The sequence below is a fragment of the Salvelinus alpinus genome, chromosome 15 (genome assembly GCF_045679555.1).
Source record: "Salvelinus alpinus chromosome 15, SLU_Salpinus.1, whole genome shotgun sequence".
NCBI classification, from domain to species: Eukaryota; Metazoa; Chordata; class Actinopteri; order Salmoniformes; family Salmonidae; genus Salvelinus; species Salvelinus alpinus.
The window spans coordinates 56,040,184-56,063,628 of record NC_092100.1 but is presented as its reverse complement, the minus strand read 5'-3'; the positions used below and the strand labels follow the sequence as shown (position 1 = coordinate 56,063,628).

Sequence of the window (23,445 nt, the reverse complement as noted above, 5' to 3'; positions counted from 1 at the left end):
CAGTTTAAATGGTTAGCAGATACTGTAAGCAGACTAAGTAGCCAAATAATTGGATGCGTCCTCTCACCCTGTCCTCTGTAGTTGGAGGAGCTGTAGTTTCTCAGTCAGGCGTCTGTTGTCGTCCTTCAGAGTCTCACACTCCTCCCTCAAGGTGACACACTCCTGCCTCAGTGTACCTACATCACCTGACAGAACACAACAGGATCGTCACACATCAGGGTTGAGTTCAGTCGGCACAAAACGTAAGAAAACGGTCTGAAACGGAGTGATCTAGGGAGGTACTCTCTGAACTTGTCCAATAACAAACACTCGTTTTCCGTTGCACATTTTGAAACATTTTGCTAATGTGTTCCCTAATGGACACAACCCAAGAGCTACACAGTAACACATCCTCCACAAGTTCTGTTTGTGTGACCACAGGCAAACATGGGGTGTGATAGATGTACCGCTCATCACTATGGACATGGGAGGTTTAACTAAAGTATCAACTCTGAGTCTATACTTATGTGCCCTACCCATCAAAACCACTCTGCCTACTGTACATGTCTGTACTCTGCCCACCTCAAATAGACATCAATGACAGACACAGCAAGAGAAAGACCTACTGTCTGTAAACCTAACGTCAGACTGGAATTTGACACCCATAAAACTGTGACCCAAACCCTACTGACTCTGCCACTCCTGTACTGCTCTGTCTAGGCATCTACACTGATAACATGATGGAACCTGTGCATGAGGTCCTGGCTGTGTTATTGCTAGCTGCATCATGGTTAGAACCTCACGGTCAAAGACGGTTGGGGTTTAATAAAAGAGGTAGAGGAAAGGCTTAAACATTACAAACATGTCTCACACCGGGAGCAGCAGGGGTGGTGGTGGGGTGATAGGGGTGTGTGTTTGGGATACCAAGGGTGACAGTGATGTCAGTGATGTCACCCTCTGAGTCAGGGAATGAGGCAAGGCAGGGGGAAAGTAGAGGGGAGGCACCGTGACATGTCAGGGACACACCACCAATATGTGGACATCGCTGCTCTGCTCTGGTGGTGAGGGTTAGGGTGTGACTCAGGGAAGGGGACGAAGGGTCTAGAGAAGCCCATTGCTGATACCGCTTTGACCTGACCAGTGGACAAGGTCAGAGGTCAGGGATAATAAGATCAGCCAATTTACTGTGAAGACCTTCCCAGATCTCGATTTGCAGCGTGGTGATCTCTAGCTCCTATTGCTGCTCCTCTTATCTCCTCCCCGCTCTCTCTCACCTCCTTTCCTCTCTTCCTCCCTCCTTTGACTCTTCATGCTGATCTCTGCTCTCAGTGTGGTGATCTCCAGGTCGTACTCCTGCGCCTCGTCGTTGAGCCTCCCCAGCTGGGCCCGGAGGCGACACAGCTCCTCCTGCAGGGACGCAATGTCGTTCTCCCTCTCGGCCGCTGCCTCCTCAGCCGCCTGCTGTAGAAGCAGAACCTGCAAGTAATCAATCAATCAATCAATCAATCAAACTCAGCGGCACCACCTGTAACACAAGGAACCGAACAGTCAAACTCATCCTCGCATGCAGAGAACACATACTTCTGGAACTAGTACAGTAAAGTAAAATAGCCTAACATAAAGTAGCCTAAAGTAAAGTAAAGTATCCTACAGTAAAGTACAATAGCCTAAGGTAAAGCACCACCTCCTCCTGGGCGAGGCGTAGCTCCTCGTGAGCCTCAGTCAGCTCACTCTCCTTCTCCTCCTCGAGAGAGTCCATCTCCTCCTGTACTGAACGCAGCTGGGCTGGGGAGGGAGACATACAGGGACAAGAGTTGAAATGGTTATGCGTACAGCAGTGTTCTTCAAACCTCTCCTCTGGGACCCTTTAGCAGTTCCATATCATCTATTTCAGAGCTAGCTCGCCTGATTTAACTTGTCAAATAATCCTCAAGCCATTGACTAGCTGAATCAGGTGTGCTAGTTCTAGGCTACAATGAGTTAGGTGGTGATACGTGAGGAGATCTGATAACAGTGTGCATGAGCATATGGGTGTTCCTGGGAGAAAAGTAAGTTGGGATTTCAAGAGTTGCTGGTGTAACTGGTGGTAAATGTGCTGCAAGTGAGCCCCAGACATTGACAACAGACAATTGACTCAGATCCCCGTAAGACAAATGACGACACACACATGTAACACTTTACAGCCAATTACATCACCTCACACTTATGCAACACACAGCCGTTCTGTCTATGTAGACTTTCTGTGGGGGCACACACTGTCTCTGTGGCCCCTCAAATGTAAACTTTTCATTAGAGGTCAGGTGGGACAATGGAATTCCATATGGTGATTGGACATTGAGGAATTATCTGTTCATTACCAATCATAATTTTCCCCCATTAGCAATCGTTGTGTCAAACAGCCTTACGTGTAGTTGTTTTGGCTCTGTGGCTGCTGTGAAGCGTGAGTCGGTGATATGCACATCCCACACGTTCTAAGTACGGGTGCTGGGGGGCCTCATGATATATACTGATGCTCCCTGGTGCTTTATTAATGTCACCAAATTCACAACGGTTTTACTTCTTTGTCGCCTGGTTTAAAGCACTCGGGAGCATCACTATATACATCTGCGGTAGACAGTACCTTGCAGGTTGTGGACCTGTCGTACGAAGGTTTCTGCCTGATGGGCACTGGCCAGACGCTCATCCTCCAGCAGACCTGTACGGGCACATAGGGAGGGAGAGAACAGGAGAGAGGTATGAGAGAAAGAATGAGTCAGCATTTTATGGTGCAGTGGTTTATTCTCACTTCACACATTTTTCTGAAGCATCGACATTGGCCTTATTCATATATTATCTTTATTTTCAAAGCCTTCAAATTTGACATCCGCATCAATGGTCTTGTTAGCAAGCCTTTAGGTTTTACACCCATATACATAACTGGCATGTGATGTGACAGTACAGTAGTGAATTACTCTAAAGGTCTTCACTGGTCCAAAAAGTTGGACCCATTCTGAAATGGAACTGGGACATTCTCACCTGGACGCAATATGCATAAATGAATTATTATAAAACACGTTCTGAACAGGCTTGAGGACAACTAGACCCATTCCGTATAGACCTAGTTCGATCCAGACCCGGTCTGATCCGAGTGAGGGAATCAGAAGAAAATATATTTTTTAAGTTACATAATTTTTTCAAATTATTATTTTTATTTATTTTTTACCATTAACCCCTCCACCTCTTCGGAATACAAATATATATATATTTTTTTTTTTACAGCTTTTTGCTACATATACATACATTTTACATACATGGTACTTTTATATAAAGCAGTCACATAACAATAATACTTTACCAAACATAAGCTCTTTAATCACAACCCTCAGCCACTCTCAACCCATCCCACCTATCACCATAGATTACCCTCATTTGGTTTCCGTGTGCCATATATATTTCAATTGTGCTATGATGTTTTACATACTTTTTGAACATTTCTAATCGTATAGTATCCATAGATTGTGAGCTAAAGATGAAAACCTTTCCTACAGGTACTATTATATTATTTATTGACTGACTATGGCTTTCCAAATCGCCCAACACTGCTATTTGTAGGGTTCATTTTAAATGCATGTTGTGATTTTTTAACCATTCCTGAACCTGTGACCAGAAACAAACTACATAGGGACAATACCAGAATAAATTATCTATTAATTCTGTCTCTTCACAGCAAAATCTACAGAGCTGAGATTGTTATATGCCACATACAGTTGCAGTCGGAAGTTTACATACACCTTAGCCAAATACATTTAAACTCAATTTTTCACAATTCCTGACATTTAGTACTTGTAAAAAGTCCCTGTCTTAGGTCAGTTAGGATCACCATTTTATTTTAAGAATGTGAAATGTCAGAATAATAGTAGAGAGAATGATTTATTTCAGCTTTTATTTCTTTCATCATATTCCCAGTGGGTCAGAAGTTTACAAATGTGTTGAAAGAAATAAAAGCTGAAATAAATCATCAAGTGTAGTTTTTTTAATCAGTTCATAAACCATATGCCATGGAATTGGTACATCGGAAATCTCCTCCCATTTATTTTGCAACCTGTGTGGCGCAGCTGTCAAAATTGTTGTCCTCAAATGAAACGGGTATATTTCCTTTCAACCAATTTGTATCTTTAATATATGGCAGGCAAACAAGTTCACTACCTTCTCCCTTTTCCACTTCATTTTTGTGGTAGTGCTGCAATCAGTTGGTTGTAAATTTGGATTGAGCAGATATTCCCATATACTTTTGATAAATGCATATGTGACATAACTCCTCCGTTTCTATTCATAATATCATGAATAAATATAATATCATTTTGGGGTATTTTGTTTGTTGACATGTCTATTTTTGAATTTTGCATGATGCCGTTTTTCCTCCTTTCCCGCAATGGATTTTTTATTTCATGTTCTATACCCCGTCCAGCAGGTGGTGGTAATGCACCATAAATATATATTTAAACAGGACCCCTACTTCCCGCGGGAAGTGTCCCAGACATCCCGTTCCGGCCCCAGGGTATGGGGAGTGATGACATCATAGTGCAGTCCAACCCAACCTGGAAGCTTCCCTGGAGCCTGAGCGTGCTGAATGCTCGCGCGCATGTACGTGTGTCTGAGCGTGCTGTGAGCATGCAGCTTTCTGTCTGTCTGTGAAATGCCTGCTCCCTACCAGACAAACAACTGACACAGAGCTCACCACTCTAAAAGTACCCCGGCATGAGCTGTTCTCACTGAGCTGAGTTGGCTCACTATGTTTATGAACATGTTGAACATCTTGGCTCTCTCTAATTCTCTCCTTCTCTCTTTCTTTCTCTCTCTCGGAGGAACTGAGCCCTAGGACCATACGTCAGGACTACCGGGCATGATGACTCCTTGCTGTCCCCAGTCCACCTGGCCTTGCTGCTGTCCCAGTTTCAACTGTTCTGCCTGCGGTTATGGAACCCCTACCTGTCCCAGACCTGCTGTTTTCAACTCTTAATTATCGGCTATGAAAAGCCAACTGACATTTATTCCTGATTATTATTTGACCATGCTTGTCATTTATGAACATTTTGAACATCTTGGCCATGTTCTGTTATAATCTCCACCCGGCACAGCCAGAAGAGGACTGGCCACCCCTCATAGCCTGGTTCCTCTCTAGGTTTCTTCCTAGGTTTTGGCCTTTCTAGGGAGTTTTTCCTAGCCACCGTGCTTCTACACCTGCATTGCTTGCTGTTTGGGGTTTTAGGCTGGGTTTCTGTACAGCACTTCGAGATATTAGCTGATGTACGAAGGGCTATATAAAATAAACTTGATTGATTGATGTTCACAGCACTAAGGCCTTACTCAGTGTGTTCACTATGTTCATAGCACTAAGGCCTTACTCAGTGTGTTCACTATGTTCATAGCACTAAGGCCTTACTCAATGTGTTCACTATTTCCTCAGCACTAAGATCTTACTCAGTGTGTATGAGACAAAACATCTAGCAATCTCAGGGAAGGGAATATGACTGCAGGATGTAGGGTGTTCACCTACTTTGCCCAGAGTGGCTGAAAACCCACTTTGGTGATGACATTTCACTTCCTTGTGTTATAAAATATATTTTACCAAGACAGATAGGATTATTTATGTTCTGAATCGTTCAGTGGGGTCTTTTTCGAACATTTAATTAACAGTATATCCAAAAAGTCAGATTTCGTAACCTAATACATCCGATAATCAGCTCCGTCGACAGAGTGTTGCAGCTTTCTCACAGCAACTTTTGATGATTTTACATGTTGTGGCGGTCATCTTCAAAGTTGTTTCCGTGAGTTGCAAAAATACAATTTTGCATGACACAAACTGAATTAAATGTAAAAGGCTTTAAAAATCTCCAGGTACGCTCAGTGCTCCATTTACATTTTACAGAGATACGCTTGTTTCTGTGAGAAATCCTCTACTAGAACATGAATTTCGCATTAATATGAAAAGCGTACATACTAAAATATGAAAATACTACATCTGACCTCTATAATGTTTATGTCCTGGGAGAAGAAAGATGAAGAGTTCAACGGGAGAGCGAACCTGTTAGATTTAAAACTCGCAGAGTACCTGGTCTCTATTAATTTAATTTTGCCCATCCTACAATGGTAAAAATGTGTCGCTTTTGAACGGATTATGATAGAGACATGAGGTTTGGACCATTGGTTTTCTGAGAGGATTACCTACCCAATTAACAATTTACCCATTGGTCAAAATAAGTGTTTATAGCAGGGTTCTCCAACCTTGTTCCTGGAGAGCTATCGTCCTGTAGGTTTTCACTCCAACCCTAATCTAGCACACCTGATTCTAATAGTTAGCTGGTTGATCAGCTGCACCCGGGTTAGTTACAACTGGGGTTGGAGCGAAAACCTACAGGAGGGTAGCTCTCCAGGAACAGGGTTGGAGAACACTGACCTATAATATGGCACTGCTAATGGACCACAGCTAACAGCTAACTAGCTAGCCATTTCGCATCAACTACTCTCTTACCCTGTAGCTCGTTGAAGGCCTCCTGGTGTTTGTTGGACATTTCCCTGGCCTCCTCTAACTCCAGAAGGAGCTGCAGCACCTGGCTCCTCAACTCCTCCAGCTCCTGCTCCTCAGACATGGGATCCTGCTGCTCTCTCCTCCCCTTCTCCTCCTCCGAGATAGAGATTGATAGATCAAATCAAATACATTTTTATTCATCACATGCGTCGAATACAACAGGTGTAGAGCTTACAGTGAAATGCTTACTTACAAGCTCTTAGCCAACAAGGCAGTTTTAAGAAAAACAAGTGTTGAGTAAAAAATAGATAAGTAAAAATAACAAATAGTTATTAGAGCAGCAGTAAAATAACAGTAGCGAGGCAATATACAGGGGGTACCGGTACAGAGTCAATGTGTGGGGGCACAAGTTAGTCGAGGAAATTGAGGTAATAGAAATTGAGCGTAAAATAGTGAGGGGGGACAATGCATATAGTCTGGGTTAGCTGTTCAGGAGTCTTATGGCTTGGGGGTAGAAGCTGTTAAGAATCCTTTTGGACCTAGACTTTGTGCTCCAGTACCGCTTGCCGTGCGATAGCAGAGAGAACAGTCTATGACCAGGGTGGCTGGGGTCTTTGACAATTTTTAGGGCCTTCCTCGGACACCGCCTGGTATAGAGGTCCTGGATGGCAGGAAGCTTGGCCCCAGTGATGTACTGGGCCATACGCACTACCCTCTGTAGTGCCTTACGGTCGGAGGCCGAGCAGTTGCCATACCAGGCAGTGATGCAACCTGTCCGGATGCTCTCTATGGTGCAGCTGTAGAACCCATGGCAAATATTTTTTGTCTCCTGAGGGGGAATAGGCTTTGTCATGCCCTCTTCACGACTGTCTTGGTGTGTTTGGACCATGATAGTTTGTTGGTGATGTGGACACCAAGGACCTTGAAACTCTCAACCTGCTCCACTACAGCCCCGTCAATGAGAATGGGGGCGTGCTCGGTCCTCCTTTTCCTGTAGTCCACAATCATCTTCTTCGTCTTTATCACGTTGAGGGAGAGGTTGTTATCCTGGCACCACACGGCCAGATCTCTGACCTCCTCCCTATAGGCTGTCTCATCGTTGTCGGTGATCAGGCCTACCACTGTTGTGTCATTGGCAAACTTAATGATGGTGTTGGAGTCATGCCTGGCCTTGCAGTCATGGGTGAACAGGGAGTACAGGAGGGGACTGAGCACACACCCCTGAGGGGCCCCCGTGTTGAGGATCAGCATGGCAGACATGTTGTTACCTACCCTTACCACCAGTACAGGATCCAGTTTCAGAAGGAGGTGTTTATTCCCAGGGTCCTTAGGTTAGTGATGAGCTTTGAAGGCTCTATGGTGTTGAACGCTGAGCTGTAGTCAATGAATAGCATTCTCACGTAGGTGTACCTTTTGTCCAGGTGGGAAAGGGCAGTGTGGAGTGCAATAGAGATTGCTTCATCTTTGGATCTGTTGGGGCGGTATGCAAATTGAAGTGGGTCTAGGTTTCTGGGATAATGGTGTTGATTATGAGCCATGACCAAACTTTCAAAGCACTTCATGGCTACAGACACGTCCTGCTGATCATCTGGCCATGCGGCCTTGTGAATGTTGACCTGTTTAAAAGTCTTACATCGGCTATGGAGAGCATGATCATACATTCGTCCGGAAGAGCTGATGCTCTCATGCATTGTTCAGTGTTGTTTGCCTCGAAGCGAGCATAGAAGTAATTTAGCTCGCCTGGTAGGCTTGTGTCACTGGGCAGCTCGCGACTGTGCTTCCCTTTGTAGTCTGTAATAGTTTGCAAGCCCTGCCACATCCGACGAGTGTCGGAGCCGGTGTAGTATGATTCAATCTTAGTCCTGTATTGATGCTTTGCCTGTTTGATGGTTTGTCTGAGGGCATAGCGGAATTTCTTATTAGCGTCCGGGTTAGAGTCCCGCTCCTTGAAAGCGGAAGCTCTACCCTTTAGCTCAGTGCCGATGTTGCCTGTAATCCATGGCTTCTGTGGGGACATTGTCGATGCACTTATTGATGAAGCAAGTGACTGATGTGGTGGACTCCTCAATGCCATCGGAAGCATCCCAGAACATATTCCAGTCTGTGCTAGCAAAACAGTCCTGTAGCTTAGCATCTGCGTCATCTGACCACTTCTTTATTGACTGAGTCTCTGGTGCTTCCTGCTTTAGTTGTAAGCAGGAATCAAGAGGATAGAATTATGGTCAGATTTGGCAAATGGAGCGCAAGGGGTAGCCTTGTACGTGTCTCTGTGTGTGGAGTAAAGGTGGTCTAAAGTTTTTTTCCTCTGGTTGCACATTTAACATGGTAGAAATGTAAAACGGATGTAAGTTTTCCCTTCATTAGTCCCTGGCCACTAGGAGCGCCGCCTCTGGATGAGCGTTTTTCTGTTTGCTTATGGCGGTATACAGCTCATTGAGTGTGTTCTTTTTGGTGGTAAATAGACATCTATGAAAAATATAGATAAACTCTCTTGTTAAATAGTGTGGTCTACAGCTTATCATGAGATATTCGACTTCAGGCGAGCAAAACCTTGAGATTTCCTAAATATTAGATTTCGTGCACCAGCTGTTGTTTACATAAATATACACAGACCGCCACCCCTTGTCTTACCGAAGGCAGCTGTTCAGTCATGTCGATGCAGCGTAAACCCCGCCAGCTGTATTTTGTCGTCGTTCAGCCACGACTCGGTGAAACATAAGATATTCGTTTTTAATGTCCCGTTGGTAGGGTATTCGTGATCGTAGCTTGTCCATTTTGTTATCCAATGATTGTACGTTGGTTAATAGGAATGATGGTAGAGGCAGATTACCAACTCGCCGTCATATCCTTACAAGGCACCCCAACCTATGTTCCCGATATCTCCATCTCTTTCTCCTGCGAATGACGGGGATGTTGGCCTTGTCGGGCGTCTGAAGTAAATCCTTCGCGTCCAACTCGTTAAAGAAAAAATCTTCATCCAGTACGAGGGGAGTAATCTCTGTCCTGATATCCAGAAGCTCTTTTTGGTCATAAGAGACGGTGGCAGAAACATTATGAACAAAATAAGTTACAAATAACGCAACAAAAAAAACACACACACAATAGCACATTTGGTTAAGAGCCCATAAAACGGCAGCCATCTCACAGGAGGCTGGTGAGGGAAACACAGCTCATAATAATGGCTGGAATGGAGTGAATGGAAATGGTATCAATCACATGGAAACTAAATGTAATGTCGAACAGCAGCAGATAAAAAAAGACACACATAAAACAAAAAACTTAATACAAAATCAGGACCCATAAACATGCCAGACGAATAAAGACTACAACAGATACCACCAACAAATATAAGAGCTTCTCTACCTCCTCCTGATCTCTGTCCATTGTCTCCTTTTCGTTGTTCTCCAGTACTCCTCTCTCCTTGGCTGTGATCTCATTGTCCATGCTGGGGCTCAGGCTGGGGCTGCTCTCCGCTTTCAGATCTCCACAGGGCTCATCTGAGAGTGATTGAAAAAATACAGAATTATAGATGGTTGAAACCCTATAGTATATGGTAGAAACACAACACCTATTCAGATCACTCAGCTATATATTCTTGAAGACCTTTTACTTCAAGAGCCACTTTCCCAGACACAGATTGGACTAAAAAGCCCTTTCAATTAAGAAACCCTTGCAAAAAAAAACACATGTCAAATGTGCAGGTTCACATGTGAAATACTGTAGCTGTTTTCATGGTGAGCTTACATTTTACTCATGAAACCATATTTTCACATGTAAGAAAACTCCTAACTGTGAAAATCTCACTTTCACATGTGGAATTGCACATTGCTCCTCACATTTGAAAAGATGGTTTTAACATGTTGCAGTAGCATGTTTCCACCAGTGGAATTAAGGTGAAGACATCTGAAAAGCCCAAATGCGGGACAAGGGAATGATTTTACGGGACATTCGCAGAACAATGGACAGAATACATTTTGTTGGGGCAGGTAATGGATCACGTTCAAATGGCGACATACACTGAGTACACAAAACATTAAGAACACCTGCTCTTTCCATGACATAGACTGACCAGGTGAATCCAGGTGAAAGCTATGATCCCTTACTGATGTTACTTGTTAAATCCACTTCAATCAGTGTAGTAGATGAAGGGGAGGAAAATAAAGATTTTTAAGCCTTGAGAGAGAGACACGAATTGTGTATGTGTGCCATTCAGAGGGTGAATGAGCAAGACAAAAACGGTAAGTGCCTTTGAACGGGGTATGGTAGCAGGTGCCAGGCGCACCAGTTTGTGTCAATGACTGCAACGCTGGGTTTTTCACACTGTGTATCAAGAATGGTCCACCGCCCAAAGGACATCCAGCCAACTTGACACAACTGTGGGAAGCATTGGAGTCAACATGGGCCAGCATCCCTGTGGAACGCTTTCGACACCTTGTGGAGTCCATGCCCCAACGAATTTAGGCTTTTCTGAGGGCAAAAGGGGGGGATGCAACTCAATATCAGGAAGGTGTTCCTAATGTTTGGTATACTCAATGTAGTTCTGCTGTATGAAGGTCACTGACAGTTAAAGGGGCAATCCTTAGTTGCTACATCCATTTTAGGACCTATTAATGACATGTTTCCATTGATTATTGAAGAATATAACGTATAAATACATCATGAGCTTAGTTCAACTGTCGTTCCCCATCAGAACCCAAAATATAATCTTGTTTTACTCCACTGTTTTTTAAACAAACTAAATGTAACAACCACTGTATAGGCTAAAAACATGGTTCACTTTTCACTGCAGTGGGCTGAATCAGGGTCACAGAGAGTGATTCTTGGTAGTCTTCAACAAATTTACTTTGAAACAAAGGTACACACTTCACACACATGGTTATGGACTTAAAAAAAACAGAAGACACCTGTGCCATGTCAGATATGGAGTTGAAATGTGAACATTTTGAGTTTGCATCACAATATTACACTTTATATACATCACAGAAGACTGAAATATAACAAAACTGTTTGACATAGAAACTGTTTGACATAGAAACACCATATATACAGTGGGGAGAACAAGTATTTGATACACTGCCGATTTTGCAGGTTTTCCTACTTACAAAGCATGTAGAGGTCTGTAATTTTTATCATAGGTACACTTCAACTGTGAGAGACGGAATCTAAAACAAAAATCCAGAAAATCCCATTGTATGATTTTAAAGAAATTAATTTGCATGTTATTGCATGACATAAGTATTTTGGGGTTGTACTCATCCTTCTTCTTCCTCCAAACACGGCGTGTGGAGTTTAGACCAAAAAGCTCAATTTTTGTCTCATCAGACCACATGACCTTCTCCCATTCCTCCTCTGGATCATCCAGATGGCCATTGGCAAACTTCAGACGGGCCTGGACATGCGCTGGCTTGAGCAGGGGGACCTTGCGTGCGCTGCAGGATTTTAATCCATGACGGCGTAGTGTGTTACTAATGGTTTTCTTTGAGACTGTGGTCCCAGCTCTCTTCAGGTCATTGACCAGGTCCTGCCGTGTAGTTCTGGGCTGATCCCTCACCTTCCTCATGATCATTGATGCCCCACGAGGTGAGATCTTGCATGGAGCCCCAGACCGAGGGTGATTGACCGTCATCTTGAACTTCTTCCATTTTCTAATAATTGCGCCAACAGCTGTTGCCTTACACCAAGCTGCTTGCCTATTGTCCTGTAGCCCATCCCAGCCTTGTGCAGGTCTACAATTTTATCCCTGATGTCCTTACACAGCTCTCTGGTCTTGGCCATTGTGGAGAGGTTGGAGTCTGTTTGATTGAGTGTGTGGACAGGTGTCTTTTATACAGGTAACGAGTTCAAACAGGTGCAGTTAATACAGGTAATGAGTGGAGAACAGAAAGGCTTCTTAAAGAAAAACTAACAGGTCTGTGAGAGCCGGAATTCTTACTGGTTGGTAGGTGATCAAATACTTATGTCATGCAATAAAATGCAAATTAATTTCTTTAAAATCATACAATGGGATTATCTGGATTTTTGTTTTAGATTCCGTCTCTCACAGTTGAAGTGTACCTATGATAAAAATTACAGACCTCTACATGCTTTGTAAGTAGGAAAACCTGCAAAATCAGCAGTGTATCAAATACTTGTTCTCCCCACTGTATATATTCCGACAAGTCGGAAGTTTACATACACTTAGGTTGGAGTTATTAAAAGTCATTTTCCCAACAATTGTTTACAGACAGATTATTTCACTTATAACTCACTGTATCACAATTCCAGTGGGTCAGAAGTTTACATACACTAAGTTGACTGTGCCTTTAAACAGCTTGGACAATTCCAGAAAATGATGTCATGGCTTTAAAAGCTTCTGATATGCTAATTGACATCATTTGAGTCAATTGGAGGTGCAATTGACTCAAATGTGTAGACCTCCACAAGTCTGGTTCATCCTTGGGAGCAATTTCCAAACGCCTGAAGGTACCACGTTCATCTGTACAAACAATAGTACGCAAGTATAAACACCATGGGACCACGCAGCCGTCACACCGCTCAGGAAGGAGACGCGCTCTGTCTCCTAGAGATGGACATACTTTGGTGCGAAAAGTGCAAATCAATCCCAGAACAACAGCAAAGGACCTTGAGAAGATGCTGGAGGAAACAGGTACAAAAGCATCTACAGTGGGGAGAACAAGTATTTGATACACTGCCGATTTTGCAGATTTTCCTACTTAAAAAGCATGTAGAGGTCTGTAATTTTTATCATAGGTACACTTCAACTGTGAGAGACGGAATCTAAAACAAAAATCCCGAAAATCACATTGTATGATTTTTAAGTAATTAATTAGCATTTTATTGCATGACATAAGTATTTGATACATCAGAAAAGCAGAACTTAATATTTGGTACAGAATCGTTTGTTTGCAATTACAGAGATCATACGTTTCCTGTAGTTCTTGACCAGGTTTGCACACACTGCAGCAGGGATTTTGGCCCACTCCTCCATACAGACCTTCTCCAGATCCTTCAGGTTTCGGGGCTGTCGCTGGGCAATACGGACTTTCAGCTCCCTCCAAAGATTTTCTATTGGGTTCAGGTCTGGAGACTGGCTAGGCCACTCCAGGACCTTGAGATACTTCTTACGGAGCCACTCCTTAGTTGCCCTGGCTGTGTGTTTCGGGTCGTTGTCATACTGGAAGACCCAGCCACGACCCATCATCAATGCTCTTACTGAGGGAAGGAGGTTGTTGGCTAAGATCTCGCAATACATGGCCCCATCCATCCTCCCCTCAATACGGTGCAGTCGTCCTGTCCCCTTTGCAGAAAAGCATCCCCAAAGAATGATGTTTCCACCTCCATGCTTCACGGTTGGGATGGTGTTCTTGGGGTTGTACTCATCCTTCTTCTTCCTCCAAACACGGCGAGTGGAGTTTAGACCAAAAAGCTCTATTTTTGAATCATCAGACCACATGACCTTCTCCCATTCCTCCTCTGGATCATCCAGATGGTCATTGGCAAACTTCAGACGGGCCTGGACATGCGCCTGCTTGAGCAGGGGGACCTTGTGTGCGCTGCAGGATTTTAATCCATGACGGCGTACTGTGTTACTAATGGTTTTCTTTGAGACTGTGGTCCCAGCTCTCTTCAGGTCATTGACCAGGTCCTGCCGTGTAGTTCTGGGCTGATCCCTCACCTTCCTCATGATCATTGATGCCCCACGTGGTGAGATCTTGCATGGAGCCCCAGACCGAGGATGATTGACCATCATCTTGAACTTCTTCTATTTTCTTCTATTTTCTAATAATTGCGCCAACAGTTGTTGCCTTCTCACCAAGCTGCTTGCCTATTGTCCTGTAGCCCATCCCAGCCTTGTGCAGGTCTACAATTTTATCCCTGATGTCCTTACACAGCTCTCTGGTCTTGGCCATTGTGGAGAGGTTGGAGTCTGTTTGATTGAGTGTGTGGACAGGTGTCTTTTATACAGGTAATGAGTTCAAACAGGTGCAGTTAATACAGGTAATGAGTGGAGAACAGGAGGGCTTCTTAAAGAAAAACTAACAGGTCTGTGAGAGCCGGAATTCTTACTGGTTGGTAGGTGATCAAATACTTATGTCATGCAATAAAATGCAAATGAATTACTTAAAAATCATACAATGTGATTTTCTGGATTTTTGTTTTAGATTCCGTCTCTCACAGTTGAAGTGTACCTATGATAAAAATTACAGACCTCTACATGCTTTGTAAGTAGGAAAACCTGCAAAATCGGCAGTGTATCAAATACTTGTTCTCCCCACTGTATATCCACAGTAGAACAAGTCCTATATCGACATAACCTGAAAGACGCTCAGCAAGGAAGAAGCCACTGCTCAAAAACCGCCATAAAAAAGCCAGACTACGGTTTACAACTGCACATGGGGACAAAGATCATACTTTTTGGAGAAATGTCCTCTGGTCTGATGAACCAAAAATATAACTGTTTGGCCATAATGATCATCGTTATGTTTGGAGGAAAAGGGGGGAGGCTTGTAAGCCAAAGAACACCATCCCAACCGTGAAGCACGGAGGTGGCAGCATCATGTTGTGGGGGTGCTTTGCTGCAGGAGGGACTGGTGCACTTCACAAAATAGATGGCATCATGAAGAGGGGAAATTCTGTGGATATATTGAAGCAACATCTCAAGACATCAGTCAGGAAGTTAAAGCTTGGTCTTTCAAATGGACAATGACGCCAAGCATACTTCCAAAGTTGTGGCAAAATGGCTTAAGGACAACAAAGTCAACGTGTTGGAGTGGCCATCACAAAGCCCTGACCTCAATCCTATAGAAAATGTGTGGGCAGAACTGAAAAAGCGAATGCGAGCAAGGAGGCCTACAAACCTGACTCAGTTACACCAGCTCTGTCAGGAGGAATGGGCCAAAATGCACCCAACTTATTGTGGGAAGCTTGTGGAAGGCTACCCGAAACGTTTGACCTAAGTTAAACAATTTAAAGGCAATGCTACGAAATACAAATTGAGTGTATGTAAACTTCTGACCCACTGGGAATGTGATGGAAAAAATAAGAGCTGAAATAAATCATTCTCTCTACTATTATTCTGACATTTCACATTCTTAAAATAAAGTGGTGATCCTAACTGTCCTAAAACAGGGATTTTTTACTAGGATTAAATGTCAGGAATTGTGAAAAACAATTATATATATATATATATTTTTTTAAATAATCTTTATTAATTATGAAATTATGAAAACGTTAATAACATTCCACCCATGAGGCCAAAGAGGGCGATTTGGTAATTGACTGCAGGAAAGGGCTACAACTGTAATTTGATATCTATGGTCAGTCCTTGCATCCATAGCCGTTGCCACGGGAAGTGGCGTAAGTTCAGCTAAGCCTAGGGTATGGCAAAGTGGGGGGGGGTGTAGAAATACACACACCAGTTGAAGCATATTTAATGTACTTCTTTTTCCACATTTTGTTACAGCCTCAAAGAAATTCAATTAAATTTAGATTTTGTGTCACTGGCCCACACACAATACCCCACAATGTCAACGTGGAATGATGTTTTTAGAAATGTTTACAAATGAATTAAAGATGCACTATGAAGAAATCGCTCCGCCATTTCCTGTTTGCTAAAATTCAAATAGTTCACCTAATTTACAGTTTGTGACAAAACTAGCAAGTATAGTGTAGAGAATCATTGTACCATCTAAAACACTGTGAAATATATTTTCCATAACCCAAAATATTATATTTTCAGCTGTTTGACGCTGGTGTACAAAACCAAAAGTAAAAAATGAAAAGCTGAAATGTAAGTATTCTTGAGTCAGTAAGTATTCAACCCCTTTGTTATGGCAAGCCTAAATAAATGCAGGTGTAAACATTTGGTTAAGAAGTCACATAATAAGTTGCATAGACTCACTCCGTGTGCGATAAAAAATTACATTTTACTGTTCTAATTACCTTGGTAACCAGTTTACAATATCAATAAAGCACCTTGCATAAGAACAGCCCTTAGCCGTGGTATTGTCCATATACCACACCCCCTCGGGCCTTACTGCTTAAATACCTAATGTCTATTTGTTCGATCTGCGGTCCACCACTCAGAATATATTTTGGCCCACCAAGCCCAAAAATTGGAGCATCCCTGACCTACAGGCTTAATCTAACCTTGTTCCGGGAAACCAGCCCCAAGGCTTATGTTCTTATCTTATGTTTACTTTCATAAAAGCTGCTCCAGAGATGTCTCTTTCCTCTGGGCCATTTCAACATTATATGCAACAGCGTCATCTAGTGATGCAGCTCCTACAGTGCATCAGACATGGCCTACAGTCTGTCGTCAAATAGCCTGTATTGAAGTTTGTGCATATTGACACAGTTGAAGAATTAAACACACATACATGGTGTATGAGCACAGAGCCCATATTTGACATTGGTCAGGAACAAAAATCGCACTATTCAAGATAAAGCTTGAATGTAATGCGCTGACATTTACTAAACAAGACAACACGTCAATCTTTTAAACTCCATGTGCGCACAAAGCCTACAGCATACAAAGACACAGTGTTTTGGGTTTCTGAATTAATTCACATGGAATTCATGCACAAAGACATCCATCCACGGCAGTGTTGGTAAACGATTCGTTGTAGCTTAGCTAGCACACATAACTCCGATTTTTGACATTCTTCTTCTCCTTTTACTACAAACCAAACGTCCATTTCTCATTTCTCCAGGTGGGGTGAGAGTAAGCTACTGTCCTCTGCTACTTTCTTTCCTTCTTTCTCCCCCCCCCCTCATTCACATTTCATGGTTGTGTTGTCGCTTTTTGTAGTACTGTTTCGTGCCTATTCCTATGTCCTTATAGGCCTGTTTGTTATGTAGTGTATTCTGTTGAGTGAAAAATAAAGTAAGCTACAGCCGTTGGCTGGACGGCGAGATGAAGGGACCGCGGGAGAGAGTGATGTCGCTCTTCTCTTTCTCGTTGTCTCTGTCTCTCTTTCTCTTTGCTTCCATTTCTCACCTTGTAAACAATGTCTTCTCCAACAACTTTGGAGTACTTCCACACTGCTCTAAAACAAACATCTATCCATTTAGTTTTGAAAATAGATCTGACCTGGAGGTCAAGTTGTTGTGCTGAATTAATCCTGGTCCTGTGTGTGTGTGTGTTTGTGTGCGCGTCCGTGTGTGCGTGTGTGTACCATGTGATATGTTTTCCTATTTCCCGATATATCCCAGACTGTCTGATGACTGGTGACAATCCAGACGTGCTGAGAAAGAGAGACAGAGACAGAGAAACAGAGAAACAGAGACAGACAGAAAGACAAAATCAAAGAGAAAGAGAAGAGCGACAGAAAAAAAGAGAGGAAAAGAGAGAGAAAGTACGGTAGAGGAGGAGAGAGAAAAAAGCAACGAGGGACAGAGAGTAAAACATGAACTAACGGTGTGCGTGTGCGTGTACCAACTGATACATTTTCCTATTTCCTGATATTAACCAGACTGTCTAGTTAATGTGCTACAGTAGCCCAGAGGGTCCAATCGCAAAATCTCACAGCTCAGGGGAAACATGTACAGCACTGACAGAGGTAATTATTTCTGTCGCATGTACACACACGTATGCAATGTACAATCACCTTTGTTTGAAAACATATTAAGGCCTGGAAGGGTGTGTGTCGTTGGATGAGAGTGTCTCATTAAAGTTTGATGCTGTTGTAATGAGTTAGTAATGAAGAGCATTGAAAGATAGAGAGAGGGGGGGGGGCATAGCCCCAAGAGGCTGCCTGCTAGGGCATCAGGACACAGATAGAAGAAAGGGGAGAGGGGGATACCTAGTCCGTTGTACAACTGAATGCCTTTAGCTGAAATGTGTCTTCCGCATTTAATCCAAACCCCTCTGAACCAGAGGTCTTCGGCGTCCGGGCAACAGTTGGTTAACTGCCTTGCTCAGGGCAGAACGACAGATTTTTACCTTGTCAGCGAGGGGATTCGATCCAGCAACCTTTCGGTTACTGGCCCAACGCTCTAACCACTAAGAAGCATCAGTCATACAGTAGTCAAGTATATACAGTATACTGAACAAAAATATAAACACAACATGTAAAGTGTTGTTGCCATGTTTCACGAGCTGAGATAAAAGATCCCATACATTTTCCAGATGCACAAAAAGCTTATTTCTCTGAATATATCAAGAAGCTGATTACACAGTAAGATCATTACACAGGTGCACCTTGTGCCGGGGACAATAAAAGGGCACTATAAAATGCGCAGTTTTGTCACACAACACAATGCCACAGATGTCTCAAGTTTTGAGGGAGCGTGCAATTGGCATGCTGACTGCAGGAATGTCCACCAGAGCTGTTGCCAGAGAACTGAATGATAATTTCTTTCCCATAAGCCACCTCCAATATTGTTTTAGAGAATTTGAGAGTACGTCCAACCGGCCTCACAACCACAGACCATGTGTAACCATGCCAGCACAGGACCTCCACATCTGGCTTCCGGAGTGGGGGGGGGGGGGGGGGGGGGGAGCCAGGCCCACTCACGCCAAGTGAGTGGGCCTATGCTCTCCCAGGCTCACCCATGGCTGCGCCCCTGCCCAGTCATGTGAAATCTATAGATAAGGGCCTAATGAATTTATTTAAATTGACTGATTTCCTTCCAAGAACTGTAACTCAGTTAAATCTTTGAAATTGTTGCAAGTTGCGTTCATATTTTTGTTCAGTAGATATGAAACTAGCTCTTGCTTTACGAAAACTTCCATTTACTCTGATTGTATCACACAACATATTTAACTTCCTGTTCATCAACTCTTATATCCTGCAATACCTCATTTAGAGTCAAGGAAGTAAGAATGTGTCACACCCTGGCCTTAGTTATCTTTGTTTTCATTATTATTTTAGTTAGGTCAGGGTGTGACATGGGGAATGTATGTGTTTTGGTTTGTCTAGGGGTTTGTAGGTTTAATGGGTCAGTGTCTTGTCTAGGTGTTTGTATGTCTATGGCTGCCTAGATTGGTTCTCAATTAGAGGCAGCTGTGGTTTATTGTCTCTGATTGAGAGCCATATTTAAGGCAGCCATAGGCATTTGGGTTTTGTGGGTAATTGTCTATGTTGTACGTTTCTTGCTTGTGTTATGCACTTACGTCGTTAGCTTCACGGTCGTTTGTTGTTTTGTTTAGTTTGTATTCAGTGTTCGTTTCGTGTTTTTCCCTTCTCTGAATAAAAGAGAATGTATTTTGCACACGCTGCGCCTTGGTCCTCTCTCTCTCTCCGCAAGACGATCATGACAGAATGAAACAGAAACAGCAATTGTGCATGTGAGAAGTGTAAGTGTAGAAGTCACTCCCCTCAACAGTCATCCTTACACATTACTGATTATATCACATCTCTTTTTAGAAGCTAATTGCTACAGTACCTCACTCACTCCATTGACATTAATCATACAGTACACCACACAACTTTAGCCTTCTGTTCACTAACTCTCATATCCTGCCCTATAGTGTCCATCTTGTACCCCATTCAACTCTTGCTAAATTCTATCAGAAGTCATATAGGCCATTCCCCTTCGACAGTCATCGTAATATCCTAACACATAACTTATTACATCACATCACTCTTCAAAAGCACACAGTAGTAGGCACACACAGTAGGCACACACAGTAACTACAGTAGTGTGCATGCACGCACACAAGCGCACACTCACACACACACCGTTCTGGGTGCCTGATTGGAGCAGGAATGTATCCACAGGAGCTGCTTGTTTCACAGCTTCAGGGAAACAGGCTTAAAGCTACGATCTGCAATTGGAACATTCATTTTGGGACATTTAAATATAGCCATTGATGATACAGCTGTTGATACCTGAAGAATATCACCTATGAATGCTTCATGAGCTTAGTTCAAAGGTCAAACCCCATCGGAACCCTAAATAAATATGTTAAACTCCATAGTTTGTAAACAGTGTCCATGGCAGGACTCCTGTTTAGTTGTTTTTTCAAATGAAGGGGCGTGCCTTTAAAGGGGAAAAACGCTTGGATTATCTTCTGGGAACACATCTAGAGTGAAATGCATCGCAATAAGTCGGAATTACAGTTCCACTGCTCCACTTTCTGAGAACAGATATAAAATGCAGTTTATTTGCCAGGGACCATGCACAGATTGAGCAACGTAGATCACTTCCATCTGCAATAGTAATCCCAGAGTAACTTGCTGAAATCAAAATATTATCAGACGAAATTTATGAGACCCTTTTGGCATTACATCTGTCTTGTGTTTTGACTCTTGGTCGGAACTCCGTAGTGGAGAGCAAAAAGAAAGGCTGCCAATGTGCTCACAATGAGAAATAGTGAGAAATCAGTAGAGACAGCAAAGGTATTGGAGTCTCTAGTCAATAAGCGGCTTAAGGCCTACCTCCAGGAAAACAGTATTTTGAGTGTTATGCAATCAGGTTCCAGGTGTGGCCACAGCACTGTCACAGCAACTTTGAAGGTTTGAATGATATTCACTGTGCCCTGGATAGAAAGCTGCATGGTGTATCTGTATTCACAGACTTGGCAAAGGAATTTGACAATGTGGACCATATTGTCTTGGTGCAGAGATTGAAGTGTATTGGGATTACTGGTCATGCTCTGGAGTGGTTCGTGACCAAACCTTGTAAGTCGCTCTGGATAAGAGCGTCTGCTAAATGACTTAAATGTAAATGTGAAGTACCTGTCAAATCGAACCCAGTGTGTTAAGGTAGATGATTGTAAGTCGGACACCATCTTCGGGTGTGCTTTAAGGATCAATTTTAGGTCCCCTGCTGTTTATTATCTATATCAACAACATTGGGAGACATATTGAGAGAGGAGACAAACATGCTCAATGGGTGACATGTCTGGTGAGTATGCAGGCCATGGAAGAACTGGGATATTTTCAGCTTCCATGAATTGTGTACAGATCCTTGCGACATGTGGCCGTGCATTATCATCATGAGGTGTTGGGGTGTTGGTGGCGTGAGGTGTTGGTGGCGGATGAATGGCACGACAATGGGCCTCAGGATCTCGTCACGGTATCTCTGTGCATTCAAATTGCCATTGATAAAATGCAATTGTGTTCGTTGTCCGTAGCTTATGCCTGCCCATACTATAACCCCACTGCCATCATGGGGCACTCTGTTCACAACATTGACATCAGCAAACCTCTCACCCACACAACGCCATACGCGTGGTCTGCGGTTGTGAGGCCGGTTGGATCTACTGCCAAATTCTCTAAAGCAACGTTGGCCTCCAATACTTAATATATTGAATGTCTTTATTAGGTTTAACCAAAGGGGGAAAGTAAGTTAAGTGTTGAAAGAAATAGGTTTCAACTAGAAATATAAGTTTGTTAATAATCAACAGTTACAACAGTTTGCATTTGGTTTCAACAAATGTACTTTTTTTCAATTGAGAAAACCTAACTAATTTACTTGTAACCAGTTGATGCAATTTTTGTAGTTGGCTACATTACAGAGGCACTGAAGAGGAGCTTGAGGAGAGAATTTGGCTGATTTAATGAGCCACTGTGTTATTTAAATGGATAATCCGTGTTTTCTCTTTCAATGGGAAGAAGGGAAAGTGGATCAGAGGAATATAAATAGTACAGAATGGGCCTCATTAGATGAGCATGAAGTGATACTCTCGATCATTACAATGGTGACCCCCCCCCCCCCCTCCGCCAGGCTAAGGGGTGTATGGAATATGAATATGCTAATGAGCCCACTGTTTTTGTTTACTATGTTTTTATTTCCTGTATAAAAAGGTTCCATCCTCATCTCATCTACCGTGAGAGGTGCCCAGGTGTGCTCGATTTGTTGCCCCTGGTGACCAAAGAGCGTCAGCGGCAACGCGTCTCATCAGACCCATATGGTTAGTCAGGTCAACATCACAGGAGAGGAGGATCACTTCAAACATAAAACAGAGATGCTCTCAGATGAAATGAAGAGAATGAGAGAGCAATGGAGAGAGAGAGAGAGAGAGCAAGAGAGAGAGAGACTAAGAAAGAGGGGGAGAGAGTGAGAGTGGAGAGAGAGAGAGAGAGAGAGAGAGAGAGAGAGAGAGAGAGAGAGCAAGAGAATGAGAGAGAGAGAATGAGGGAGAGAAAGAGAGAATGAGCGAGAGAATGAAGGAGAGAAAGAGAGAATGAGAGGATGAAAGATATAGAGTGAGTTAACTAACACCATACATGGGGTAATGTATGGTGGAAAACAAGAGGGAAAAAAGAGGAAAACAAAAGCGAAGTGGAGGACACTACAGAACTGAAGAGTGCAGTAACATTACAGAGGCAGAGTTTGGCTGATTTAATGAGCCACTGTGTTATTTAAATGGTTAGCCGTATTTGCTCTTTCAAAGGGAAACATTGTAAGTGGGTCAGAGGAATAGACATATTACAGAATGGGCCTCATTAGATGAGCATGCATAAAAGTATGGGTTGGGGTAGTAAGTGTGTATCTGTGTGTGTGTGTTTGGTTTTAATATCCTTGTGGGGACCAGAAGTCCTTACAAGGATAGTAAAACAAGGATAATTTGGACAAGTGGGGACATTTCACCGTTCCCCACAAGGAAAAGGCTTTTCTAGGCATAGGTGTTAGGGTTACAATTAGGGTTACGGTTAGAGTTAGGGGTTAAGGTTAGCGTTAGGTTAGGTTAGGTTAAGGGAAAATAGAATTTTGTTGGGTCCCCACAAGGATAGTAAAACAAACGTGTGTGTGTGTGTGTGTGTGTGTGTGTGTGTGTGTGTGTGTGTGTGTGTGTGTGTGTGTGTGTGTGTGTGTGTGTGTGTGTGTGTGTGTGTGTGTGTGTGTGTGTGTGTGTGTGTGTGTGTGTGTGTGTGTGTGTGTAGCAGAGAGAACAAAGCAGAGACAAGTGATGTGGGAATACATGCTTTGATCAGAAATCTGCAGCTCCCACCTGAATGCATTCAGTATTCTTTAGAAATCTCATTTAAATTGTGAGGGAGGGAGGG

The 23,445-nt window shown here is 43.1% G+C and overlaps 1 protein-coding gene across 6 annotated transcripts in view; it reads right to left on the bottom strand.

Annotated features, from left to right (window-relative positions):
• Window positions 1-23,445, bottom strand: part of LOC139540391 (coiled-coil domain-containing protein 136-like) — a 55,118-nt gene that overhangs the window by 18,477 nt on the left and 13,196 nt on the right. For all 6 annotated transcript variants that reach the window (XR_011668185.1, XM_071344183.1, XM_071344185.1 and 3 more), the window contains 6 exons: window positions 9,851-9,984; window positions 6,491-6,641; window positions 2,600-2,674; window positions 1,664-1,764; window positions 1,254-1,455; window positions 68-185 (listed from right to left, as the gene is read on the bottom strand). Coding sequence is in view for 5 of the 6 variants with exons in the window: in XM_071344183.1 (XP_071200284.1) it covers window positions 68-185; window positions 1,254-1,455; window positions 1,664-1,764; window positions 2,600-2,674; window positions 6,491-6,641; window positions 9,851-9,984 (781 nt within the window). In the remaining variant the exon portion in view is untranslated. The remainder of the gene's footprint in view (window positions 1-67; window positions 186-1,253; window positions 1,456-1,663; window positions 1,765-2,599; window positions 2,675-6,490; window positions 6,642-9,850; window positions 9,985-23,445) is intronic.